General features: G+C 40.0%; 1 protein-coding gene across 3 annotated transcripts in view; it reads left to right on the top strand.

Annotated features, from left to right (window-relative positions):
• Ascc3 (activating signal cointegrator 1 complex subunit 3) overlaps positions 1–13507 on the top strand; it is a 294273-nt gene that overhangs the window by 271602 nt on the left and 9164 nt on the right. For all 3 annotated transcript variants that reach the window (XM_005377814.2, XM_005377812.2, XM_005377813.2), the window contains 2 exons: positions 11202–11353; positions 13158–13305. In XM_005377814.2, the coding sequence (XP_005377871.1) occupies positions 11202–11353; positions 13158–13305 (300 nt within the window). The remainder of the gene's footprint in view (positions 1–11201; positions 11354–13157; positions 13306–13507) is intronic.

The following is a 13507-nucleotide window of genomic DNA, read 5'->3' as shown; positions in this document are numbered from 1 at the left end:
ATTTTTTAATTTCCTCTTTAATTTCTTCTGTGACCCATTGGTTTTTCAGGAGATTGTTGTTTAATTTCCAAGTGTTTATGGAGTTTTTGGAGTTCCTTTTGTCGTTAATTTCCAATTTCATTGCACTGTGGTCAGATAATATACATGGGATAATTTCAATTTTTCATTTCGGAAGGTATGTTCTATGGGCTAAGATGTGGTCTATTTTAGAGAAAGATCCATGTGCAGCTGAGAACAATGTGTATTCTGATGTTGTGGGGTGGAACACTCTGTATACATCTGCTAAGTCCATTTGTTCACAGCTTTGGTTCAGATCTGTTATTTCCTTGCTGAGTTTTTGTCCAGTTGACCTAGCTCTTTGTTTCAGTGGGGTGTTGAGGTCCCCCATATACTAATTTTAAACAATACAGAATGAAAAAAAAATTTAAGTTACCTTATCAGATTCATAGACCAGTGTATTAATCCAAGTTAAGCTGCTTTCCTGCCCAGACCATCTGGAATTCATATCTTGCTGTAGAGGCCTGATGAAGTTTTACTAACAGAACAGTGTTTAAAAATAAAGTATTCTAAATAAATTTGCAGCTAAATGCTTTATTCTTCTACCACACTCTGGTGAGGAATCATAGCCATCGATGGTCAAAGGTGCATGTTATGTCCACAGTGGAATGACCAAAATACCATGCAAAACAGGGCACCACCTTCACTAAAGAAAGAAACACAGAGCTGATGCCCAAAACTAACACAAAGGTGTGGATTTTGCAGTGTTAAACACTTTTACTTACTCTTGTGGATTTATAAGCAATCTCTCTTCAAGAAGTGTAATATAATTTGGAAAGCTATTTCCTCCTGGGTGACTTTACCTGTGAGCTTTTGTGTGACAATTCTGTGATGGTTTATTGGTGCTATGATGCTACTATGAAGGATCCTTCTACCCCCAGCTCCTCTGCTCTTACCCACATAACAACCCTTTTCCCGGTTGGCGCTGTAGGAAATGAGTAATGCTTAACCCATTTGTGTGATCAATTCACTTAAGCAGCTACTGTGAAATGTTAATCACAACTTTAATTTGTACTGCATTAGCATTTTGATTAACTTGTAGGCTTGCTAGTGCACTTGAAGCGCTTTTACTCATAGTTACAGCTCGGAAATGACTTTTTGATTAATTAAGTTTCTTAGCAGCTGAGCTTCCTGAATGCTAACCTTCTGAGGGTAAAAGTTTAGGAGAAAGTTACTATGAACAGCTGTTGCTATTGGAAAAGATTCTTATAGATGTACTTACAGCATTTTAATTATTGACAAAATATTGTATGGTTCCTTGCGGCTGACCTGAACCTTTACAGGAGTGTGCCTTTCTGTTAAAAAAGCTTTTTTCAGGTCTTTCCATCATTGTAAAACTTTTGGGAGCTCTGAAATAGTCCACTTGCTGGCAGATGTCTACGAACTAATGTTTTAACAAGCTGCCTAGGATGAATTTCTGTAATTTTTTAAATAAATTTTTAATTTGAGAATAGTCTCACATTTCCAAGGAAGTACAATGATAGTTTTCCTATATGCCGCCAAACCTACTTTCACTCTGGTATGAACATCTTATATACCTTAATACAGTATAGTTGAAATAATAAACAACTGATACTGATACATTATTAACTGAAGTCTATTTTTAATGTTTACCTACTGTCCTTCTCCTATTCAAGAATCTCACGGAGGCTACCATGTTAATTAACTTCAAACTTCATGTCACCTTAGGCTCCTCTGGATTGTGACAACTTCTCAACTGTAATTCTTTCTCTATAGTGTTCTACATTCCCATGACATTAATTAATAACAACTTGATTTTTATAAATAAATACAGTTTCCCTCATTGTGGGCTACATACATTTTTTCCTTTAAATTCTGATAGTAGCACATTATCTTTCTGTCATTTAATTTAAGCAGAAGTAGCAACATCACCTGCCCCTTCGGCCTGTGCTGTGATCTTATTTTCATGTGCTCTTTGTACTGCCTGTGACAGTCACTAGATGAATTAAGATGGCTATCAAGAGATGTGGGTGGGAGAAGGTTCCTTAAACAAGAGGGAGGGGCAAAGGGGGAAGAAGACAGGGAGAGGCCAGAACACCGTGTGCGTGCTTCCACATGTGTGTCCTGCAGCCAGGCCTTGACACTGATGGTTAAATTGAAAAATTTTTTTACATTGAAATTTAGATTTTCAGGGACAAATGTTGTTTTTGGTTTGTTTTGTTTTGTCTTGTTTTGAGGGCAGGGTTTCTTTCACTCTGTAGTCCAGGCTGACCTTGAACTCACTATGTAGTCTAAGCTGATCTCAACCTCACAGCAATCCTCCTGCCTCAGCCTCTCCAGGGCTGAGATTACTGGCAAGTGCCACCATTCTCAGCTTGGAGAAAAATTTTAATGACACACCTTAGAGCTAGACTTTATTGTCCAGCTATTAACATACCACTTTAAGTAAATTTAATACTGTCATTTTTTTCTTCTGAAGTCTGGGTCAGTGGTTGTGTTTTCTTTCAATGAAATTGACCTCGTTTGATCACAGCCCTTATTATTCCTGTTTCATAACTCAATTTTGTTTCAAATGCCTGAAGATCAAATATTGAGATGTAGTTACAAGCAAATGGTGGGTTTAAATTAATTTTTAAACTTTCGGTTTTCATAACTTGTATGGGCAAAATTGTTCTGAGACAATAATTAAACATGTAACAATTTTTTCTGATGTTGATATTTTTCCTCTGTGGGAATAAGAGAAGAGATGTAAGCCATCTCAAATCCTTTTGAAAACAAGATAGTGTATGTGTAAGTCAGCAGAGGTAAAGGAATATAATGCAGTGAGCAGAGATCTGAAATTGGAACACTAAGATTAATCCTTGACTGCATCACTTTCACCATTGTGATTACACAGTATTCATTCCTATATCATGGCTAGTATTGTCAAGGATTAAATAAGAGCTACCAAAATGTTTTATGAGCTGTATAGCACTGGACAAATATTTTCATCATCCTGTACGTGCATGCTGTCTACAGTCTGACTTTAACTATATCATTCATTGTTTGTATCTTTTCACAAGAATTACTTGGAATGCACCTTACTTAACACAAAATACAGAGTGAGAGGTTGTCAAGCTTTAAGTGTTTACTGTTAATCTGTAATTGCACAACATAAGAAAAATATCAGTCAATCTGAATACATACATTCTTTGAAGAACCATACATTCTCTGTGAACCTGTGCTTTAATTTAAATGCTAGGACCAAGCCTGATAAACTTAAGGAAGTTTTTTTTTATTATTCATGTGAGTTATATAGAACAGTGTGTTTTATTCTGACATACCCATGCATGCATGTAGCATACCTTGATCACTGCCTCTCTCTTCCTTCCCTCCTGTCTCGCCTTGATTGTCTTCCTGTTCCAATGGTCATTCAAGAAACTCTCAAGTAGATTCAGAATAAATGTGAAGGACACAAGTTGCATCCAAGTCAGCATGCCTTTGACTTCAGGAGCTTCACACTCCAATTTCCTTCTAGATATTGTGCATTTTCTAAATTATCTTTCTTTTGAAGGTTTTGTACACGTTTGTTTTTGCTGTTAGTGTCTTGTTTTACCTTTGCATAATGCAAAATACTCAACTTCTCCATTTCTCCTCCCAAAGATAAGTTCTAGGATATGTGTCTTATAGCTCTTTTTGGTTTTTATCTTCCTTTCACCTTATCCTTTTGTCGCTCCTTGTCTTCTTCTCTTTATTAACCCTCTCTCAGATGCAGGCACCCATACACACCATCTTCACGTCACCCTTCCCTTGGAAACTTGTTGGCTAATTCTTCTTTTTAATTCCCAATAATAGAAGTTGGCCTCCTTCGGTCTTTCCAACTGTTAGTGGAATCTCCTGGCTTTTGATTTCCGTGGATGCATGGCTCCATCAAACTTCTATCAGGTGTCTCCTTCTAAACTTCACGGTTGGTAGCTTTTCACAGTAATCACCAATCATCTATCACTGGGTTTTGGGTTGTTTGCCTCTCCTTTGGGCATTGGATTCCAGGTTCTTCTCATGTTGAACAAAGAATTGAATGGAATGAGCAAAAAGTAGTGGCAAAGTTTATTTGAAAAAACTATGAAGAGAGAAACTGACTCTGCAGATTATGCTTGGGCCGAGTAAAAGAGGAGGAAGCAAGATAACATACATCCTGGAGAAAGCCAGGTGGGCTACCACGAGGAAAGACAGGATAGTGCGCACTTCCTGGCATCTGTGTCCTTTTACACTGTCCAAAGACAAAGGAAACCCACGAGATCTACATACGGGGTGCTGAGAGGCGGTGCTGGGATCCCACCCCTCAGGCTGACGTCAGGTCCAGGCACCCTGTTGAAAACTGCTGAGTTCTTGTGGGAAGTCCATGCGCAGGGCTTTGGAGACGGTTCTGTGCCTGTGTTCTGGAACCTTGTAATTAACAGGTCGCACCTGCTTCCCCGGCCATCATTGCCACAGCCTAATCGCTTGCATCACATCCACTTCTTTCTTCTTGGATTCCTTCTAGCCATGTTACGTTTTATCTCCTTGCCCACAAGTTTGTTTTAACTATCTCAAAATCTAGATCTCTAGCTTCATCATAGTAGACTCAGAGATGACCTTTTGAACATAATAATTGCATTTACCACATTTAACTTATAGGTGTTATAGGCAACCCGTTTCCACCCCGCCTCCATGATGTCACCATCTGAGGCGCCCTCTGGCCACTCTCCGCCAGTCGGTTGGAACATTTCACACGAGATAAACTGGAATCTCGTCTCCTCTTGCTGATTCTCCTCTTCCTCACTTCCCTGAGGACTTCATTTGCCATTCTAAATAGCGTTGTCCTTTTTCAGTTGGCTATTTCAGTGATAATTCCAGTGTCCTGCCTAATAAAATCTCTCACTTCGCTGGATAACTGTCACCATCTGAATTCTGTGCTTTTCCACTGAAATTATTCATTATTGCAGGAGACAATCACAGAACATTCCTAATTGTCTCTACTGCAAAGTTGTGCTGTTGAAACTCACAGCTGTTCCAGTTGTTGGTCGTAGTATCAGTTCTGCCAGTACTCACCTTACACATCTGCGTGCGCCTCTCTGGTTCTTTCTCCCAGTGAGAGAAATAATCCCCAGTGTACCGAGCTTCGTGACACCTTCCAGTGTTGACACTGTCAGGTTCTCTTACCTTCTCAAAGCCTCTTCCTCCTCATTAACTCTGTGACTGAGGTCTTCATGACCAGTGGAACCAACCCCTTTCTCAGGCCTGGTCCACACACTTCTGTAGTAGAAACCCGTATCTTCCTCAGAAAGCAGTAGGGTCTTTGTACAGCTAAGTTTTTATTTAGTGCATGCTACCTCTGACATCAAGGATATTGCCAGGCGTGGTGGTACACACCTGTAATCCCAGCACTTAGAAGGCTGAGGCAGGAGGATTAATGCGAATTTGAGACCAGCCTGTTGAGCTCAAGGCCAGCCTGAACTGCATAGTGAGACCCTCTCTCCAAAATGACATCAAGGATGTCATTGTCCACCTACAGAGACAGGAAGCAAACTTTATAAAAACAATCATATAGAAAGAGCATATTGGCATTTTGTTGCTGAAAGACTAAAACTCACACAGAAAATAAGACAGAAGCTTAAAAAGTACCTAATCAGCTAAGAGTGTTGGCACACACCTGTAACTCCAGGACAAGGAAGACTGAGGCAGAAAAATCAAGTTCAGGATCAGCCTAGGATACATAGTCTCAAAAAAAGATAAAAGTACCAATCAGACTCCATTTTTCAGACAAGGAAAATGACACCAATAGATAAGTAGTTTGCCTGAGGTTGTACGGTTAGAGGCCTGTAACTCTGTAAACTGTCAGGCTCTGTCCTGTTCTACTGCTCTACCTTCCACCCGGTACCACGTCCTCACAATTCATGCTGTTGCTTATACTTCATCCAGGCTGCTCGGTCAGCCTTCCGTATTCACATTCCACATGTGTGGATTTAATCAGCCATAGATTCAAAACATGAGGGGAAGAACAGGCACTTTTTCTCATTATTCCCTAAACAATACAGAATCACAACTATTTCCATAATGTTTGCATTATGTAAGTAAAGATTATTTAAAGTGTACTGTAGGAGATGCACAGGTTATATCCAAAACATTATGCCATTTTAAATAAGACACTTGCGCATGCATGGATTTTGGCGCGTGTGCTTACACACACACACACACACACACACACACTCAAGGTCTTCAGAACCAATCTCACATAAGAGGCTGGCGGATATGAGCATCTACAATGCCCATTCCTCCTAACATAGGGAATCCAACCCACAGCCTTGTTCAAACACTACCCTCAGTCCCCTTGTCCTGAACTTCACGGGCTGTGTACTATACAGGTTAAAGTGTGATCTTTGGAGCCAGGACCTACAGAATTTGAATCTGTGCTGTGCCCATTTCCCACAGCCGTGTGTCCTTAGATCTGTCTCTTTCACTCTTGGGGCCATAGTGTCTTTATCTGTAAAATGCGCTTGTATTCATTATCTTAAAGTGGTTACCGAGCTGACAAGTAGTAGAGGATCGTCTATTCTAACCCTAATTATTTCATGGTGCCCTCAAGAGTCCTCGAGATCTCCCCTCCCCCTTTACCCTTTCCTACCTCTCCGGACCTCGCTCCAGGTGACCAGCTCTGCCACACCGCAGCTCATTGTGTTTCCTGGGTGTCCACTGTATTTCCAGGCTCTCAGACCCACAGCTCTAGTCTGTGCTTTCTCTGCAGAGCTCGTCACCTGAAATTCTCACCTGCCGCATAGCATCTCAGTTAAAATGTGTTCAACCTAAATCATCATCTTCCTTCCAAACCATTTTTCTTTAATAAATGATAGGCAGCCAGACTGTTCCTGTTAATTCTGATGAGGTCGTAGTTTAGCCTGATTTCATAAATGAATACAGTGCTAAAAATCACATTTGCAGTCTGTCATGGCTGAAGTAACAGAGAATTCTGAATCGGCAGTCGACTGAAATTGATTCAGCTCAGTAGAAGAAAGTCTCATGCAGAGTCCACCACAGTCTTCTGTCCTGTACTGAGAACTGTCCCGAGTTGTCTGACGGGCGGTGGGCCAAGTGGAAAGTGGATAAGATGCAGAGGTGATTAATACTTGCTGAACATTAGTGCTATGCTGAGCTGCTAAAGAATGCTGGGATTGTTTCTCCTCAGTATTTAAAGCAACCTTTTGTTGTTGAGTATTAGATACTTGCATAGGACTTTGAGGTGACCTGGGAGGCTCAGCCATCTTACCCAGCTGATACCAAAGCCAGGCTGTAAGGAAGAGCATCTGTTAGTCCTTATCTGCCAGGAAGATGCTATGAAAGATAGTGACATCCAGAGAACCCTCCCTAGACTCAGTCATACATAGGTATGTCAGTGTAAGCTACAAAGATTCTCAGGCCCATTTACCTGGACCATCCCGCATCCTTAATCCTTGGTGGTTATGGCCCCCGAACAGCAGCATGGGTTTCTGCAGCTGAGAACCAGGCCCACACCATCTGGTTTGGCTTATGCTGCAGGGTCCGTCTTTGGCCTTCTCTCCTGGATTTCTTGTGATTCCACACTTCTCCAGATAAACCCTTCTGCCTGCCCCATGCATCTGCTCCCAACCTAACAGGCTTTGTGCCTCTACCCAGTTTAGGAATTGACATCAAAATGATCAAAGGAAGCCAGGCATGGTGGTGCTTGCCTGTAATCCGAGCACTTGGATGGCTGAGGCAGGAGAATCATTGCGAGTTCGAGGTCAACCTGGGCTACAAAGTGAGCTCAAGGCGAGCCTGAACTGCATAGCGAGACCCTGTCTCAAAAAGACCAAAAAAAAGAAGATCAAAGGAAACCCGAGTTAAAAATCATGGATTGTTTTAGGGTATTCTTTCTTTTTATCTTATCATAGAAGAACTTTAAAACAGGCGTCTGTCTTGTTAGGCTCTACTGCGTAGTACACAATATGTTGGATACCTCAAATAAAGGACTTTGAAGTGATTTAGGAGGCTCAGCCATATGACCCAGCTGTTACCAAAGCCAGTCTCTAGGGAAGAGCACATATTAGTCCTTATCTGCCAGGAAGAACTATAAAATATAAGTCTTTATCCTCAAAGAACCACTAAAAGAAGATAGGCCTTTCCAAAAATAAGAAACCTGGGTTCAATGCGGTAATTTCCCCACATTTATGTATTGTAAATGGGAGAAAATTAAGATATAAGCCTATGCCATCTGATAGCAAAGCTTATGCTTTATCTTCTCTTCTGTAATGTGTTTTGTAGATGTGCAGCGAGTTAAAATATTATGATCATCATAGTCAGATATTTACCTATATTCTTTAATACAAATAGTTTTTAGTGCACTTTGCTAGAGGTGGAGTTGCAGAGAATAATCCCAGATTCTCGCGGTCATGGAGCCTATCGTTGAAAGGAAAGATGTGTGAGCAGAGAATTGCAGGTGGATAGTGACGGGTGCCTCGAGACCGGGGGATAGGGAAAGAATGGCCTGTGCCTACGAGGAAGAAGCAGCGAAGCGTCACAGCTTTAATATTTCAGCTCTGTGCGTGCTGAGTGGGAACCTCCCAGGTGGACGAAACACAGCAGTATTTTTCTCTATTTATAACGAGGGTAAATTTGTGGAAATACTAGTAATCTTGTAGCGCTGTGCAGTGCGGAGGAGAAGGTGTCAAAAAAAAAAAAGGACCAGATAGATCGTAGGGTGCTGACTGCCATATAGAGAAGAGTTAGTTTTTGTTCAACACTACCGAAAAAATTTAAGCAGAAGAATGACATAATCAGTTTTACCTTTTAAAAATTTAGTTCATAGGCCTAGTGTGGTAGCACATACCTGAAGTCCCAGGATTTGGAAAGCTAAGAGGATTACTTTGAGTTTGAGTCCCGCCTGAGCTTCGTAGTGAGTTCAAGAGCAGCCTGGACTTTATAATAAGACCCTATTTCCAAAAGAAAAAAGAAAAAACTTCACTTGGTAACAGTATAAAGTATTGATTGAAGAAAAGTTAAATGAAAATAAGAATAAAATAATATTTATAATGTTCCAGGTGAGAAAAAATGAGGGTCTGCACTAAAGAGGAGGAGAAGAGAGAATCACTAGGCATGGTTGAACCGAGAACTGTGTACCAAGTTTGTGTTCACCATATTTGGGTACTCACAAAACCTTTTACCATGCCAGGTCATGGATCTTCTCTCTTGCTTTTTCTTTAAAATTAAACCAAGATAGAGCCAGGTGTGGTGGCGCATGCCTGTAATCCCAGCACTAGGGAGGCTGAGGCAGGAGGATCATTGAGAGAACGATACCAGCCTGGGTTACAAAGTGAGCTCAAAGCCAGCCTGAACTGCATAGCGAGACCCTGTCTCAAAAAGATCTAAAAAAAAAAAAAAATTAAGCCAAGATAAAGAATAGTTTTCAATTCATGATATGGTTTTTCATTCACTTTGTGTAAAGCACTTCACATGATTCTTTTCTTTTTTACATTTTTCATATCTGGATCATACAATGAAAAGTTGTGGGGAACTCATAAACTTTATAAAATCTTTCAACTTCAAAACTTCAAAGTTAAAAACATATGGTTCATCCATCCAACTCTTCTAGTATGTGAGCTTTGGCCTGGAAATTATTTCCAGTCAAGTTGTAACGTAAAATTGCCATAGTTACCCTGCATTACAAGTTCTAGCATCATCATAGAACAGCTTTAGTTATAATTATTCATTTCTCTTTTCCTTTTCCCTTAGCAGGACTCAGGAGTTACGACTTGTGACCTATTTATTTTGTTTTTGTCTCTGAGCATCATTCACCATAATCTGCTTATTTCACATACTTCAAACCAAAGTATAATATTCTGCCTTGTGAGAAAAAGGAAAGTTATGTGTATTTTCCCTAGATTTACAAACATGTACATTCATACACGTATACATATGCGTATGCTGTGTACATGTGTATCTATTTACATTCATACATGTGCATATTTATTTACATAGGTAGCTATCTATACTAACATTCAAGTTTAGATAGAGAGATGGCTAGCAGATTAATGGGTACTAAAGACCATTTTGACCATTCTATCATATTAATCATAGTTTCCAAAAACTTTGATCCATTTCCTGTAATATATATAAAGAAATCATAAATCTATTTGGCCAGATGTTCTTTTAAAACTATTTTGCGTTTTGTAAATTAGAGAACACAGAATTAGAAATTCAAAGCTTACGAAGAACATGTGACTGCATGAGTGGTACTAAGAATTATGGCAAATTAATTTTCCTAACATAGACCAAAAAGTCCTTTCTAAAATCGAAGCAGTATAGTACAAGGGTTTATAACTGTTTTACTGACAGTGAGTGTTTTTTATTAAAGTGTTGCGTGTAATCTTTTGCCAGGTATATCCCAAAATAAGGGAGTGCAGTCCTGAAGCTGTATAAAACCGCTGCCTAAGAGCATGATATTAACTTATGTGTCTTTAAGTCAGCATTTTCCAGAATCTAATTTAATTGAAATGGCTTTGCCTGTGTAAACTACTCCTTTGTTTAAATAAGATTTCACTGTTTAGTTTTGCCTTAAGCAAATGCAGCCCTTTGTTTGTTCATAGAACATTAGATTAAACGTATAGACTAATATGAATAGCCGCTCCTCATTTCACATGTACCACTGGCAGTTACCCGCCCCCCCACTACCATGTGGTATATTATTGTCAATGAGAACCAGAGCCTTATCGTTATTAGCCTGCTCTTTGGGAAAATAAATTTTTGGCAAGAAAACCTATTTCTTTACCAGTATTGATTTTAAATTTGCAAGAGTACATAAGATTTACTTTCTAAATGCAGCTGCTAGTACTCTTGATACAGTGAATTATATTGGTATTTGCTCTCAAAGTACACTGAGTTTTTATCTTAGTTTCATTACTGGATAACAGTTCTGTCTGGCTATCTTTGCTGTCCTACAAAAGCTTAGCGTTTGGCCCTTTGTAAGAAGCAGTGTGTAATATAATAAATGCTGTGAGAGATTCACTTTGTTTCCCTCATCCAATTGTAGTTAGTTTTCTGGTTTTATTTTGATGAATAGTAATTTAGAGGTACAAGGCTTGGTTCTTCTGATGGAGAGATGGACAGGGGCAGTGCTCTGATTCTTGTGATGTGTGTGTTTCTCTTCATTTCAGGCAATGCTGGATGTGGCGGCAAATCAGGGCTGGCTGGTGACTGCTCTGAATATCACCAACCTGGTTCAGATGGTGGTGCAGGGCCGGTGGTTAAAAGACTCCTCCCTCCTTACTCTACCAAACATAGAACAGCACCATCTCCACCTTTTCAGGTAATTGTTTTAATTTTCAATATAATTACTTCAATTTCAAAAAAAAATCTGTTTTTCTTTTTTGGAGTAGAGGGGGCAGAGTGGTCCTGGGGATTAAACTCATGGTCTAATGCATGCTAGACACTGCTCCACCACTAAAATGCACCCCCAACTTCCCTCCAAAAAATATTTCTAAGTGTATATAGTTAATGAAATTTTTACAGTGTAAAAGCCTACTTCCCAGAGAGAGACGTGGCCTAGGGTCAGACCATTCTCACTGGGAGGTTGAGCATCAGTCCTAAGCTGAGTCACAATTCATTTTACCCTCTCCTATCTAAATTGTTTCCCAATTGCAGCACATATATTTTTTTTCTTTTGTTTCCTCTTTTTTTTGAGACAGCATCTCACTGTGTAGTTCAGGCTGGCCTTGAACTCATTATATAGCTGAGACTGGCCTCAAACTCATGGTGATCCTCCTGCTTTAGCCTCCTTAGTACTGAGACTACAGCACACCTGCCTTTGTTTTTGCTGTTACATTTCTATTCTAACTGCATGTATTCCTTTACAATATCAGTCTTCATTTAAGAAGTACTTTGCAACCTAAAGTAAAGTAAATCATGGGTAACTGTAGGAGAGATTAGAAATTCATTGTCAAAAGCGAATGGTGCCTCTGTACAATATCTAAAACTAGGTATTTGTATGTGGTAGGAGCTCAAAATATAACCTATGCATAAAAGAATAGTGTGATAGCATTGAAGTATTTAACTCTTAAGTTTCATGTACATGGCTCCAGCTATTTTACCAAGGAAAATACTAGTACATACTACAAGTAAGGTTGGCAGTGTTTAAATGAAAATATTTCTTTCATACAAGAGTTTCACACCAGTGAAGAGATACTTTGCAGCGAAAATGTTGGTTCACAATCGTGGAGGCAGGAACATAGTCTGGTTGCCACTTGACATTATGTACCACGTACCTCTTGTCAGCTCTACCAGGGTGGCAGTCTCTGAGGCCTCTGGGTACAGATGCCAGCAAGAACCGTAGGCACACAGGGGTACCCCTCAGGAAGGTCCTTCATTGGACTCAGGTATATTGGGCCCAGGGCAGTTATCTCCGTGATGCTTGAATCCGTACCATGAGATGACCGTGGAAACAAACACACATTGGGAGAGAGAGCCATGCAGCAACAGGTGGCCTGGGGAGAAGGCAGATACCTCATGTGTGTCTGCAGCTGTTTCAGGAGCCCTTCCAGTGTGGTACTAAATGTTAAGGGAGTTGGGTTTCAGCCGTGAAGAAGGCACATGAACACCCCACCGCACATGGCACGCAGGTCTGTTACGGAAGCTGCTTGGGGCCTAGGAGATTTGATCCTTTTTCCTGTCACCTTTAAAAGTGGCAAATTAATACAACTTCAGCCATGTCTCCTTCTTACTCTTAAGATTTAGGTGGACTGCTTTCCTGAGACCTGATATAACTTGTGCTATAAATCTCAAAGATTCTCAAAGCATACTGTACATTTTATGTTGCCAATAACTTACAATCTTAAATTTTATTCTAATAATTATATTGGAGATATCTACCTGCATCATTAAAAACATGTCGGGGCTCCGTGTCTGCACTTTACCCACATGGGAGCATCACTGCACATGAACGCCTTTCTGTAGAGAGACACACACTGTCTGTAAACCCTCAGTATTTACGGAGCTGATGCACTACTTATAATTCATAGATTTTATGCAGCGACAGTGATACAAACCACTGTTGTCATAAAATCTCAGTTGTGCAATGGAGGAATTATTTTGTTGGTATTGATATTATTTCTTAGGAAATGGAAGCCAACTGTAAAGGGCCCACAAGCTAGGTGCCGAACCTCCATTGAGTGCCTTCCTGAACTGATCCATGCCTGTGGAGGGAAAGACCATGTATTCAGCTCCATGGTGGAGAAGGAGCTACAAGCTGCAAAAACAAAGCAGGTAAGCTATCTCTTGCACATGTTGACAACTTCTTTACTGTCCCTAGAAAATTGTACCAAGGGTTTCCTAACTTTAGGCATGGATTTTGAAGTCAAGCTCACCTGGGTTTAAATTGTCTGTCTGCTACTTATTAACCATAATTAGGAACTTGAAAACGTTTTATCTGTCTATAAAGTTCTTGTCAAAGTTAAAATAAATACTG

Source organism: Chinchilla lanigera, unplaced genomic scaffold, assembly GCF_000276665.1.
Source record: "Chinchilla lanigera isolate Chin_1 unplaced genomic scaffold, ChiLan1.0 scaffold00010, whole genome shotgun sequence".
NCBI classification, from domain to species: Eukaryota; Metazoa; Chordata; class Mammalia; order Rodentia; family Chinchillidae; genus Chinchilla; species Chinchilla lanigera.
This window is presented reverse-complemented; position numbering and strand designations above follow the sequence as displayed.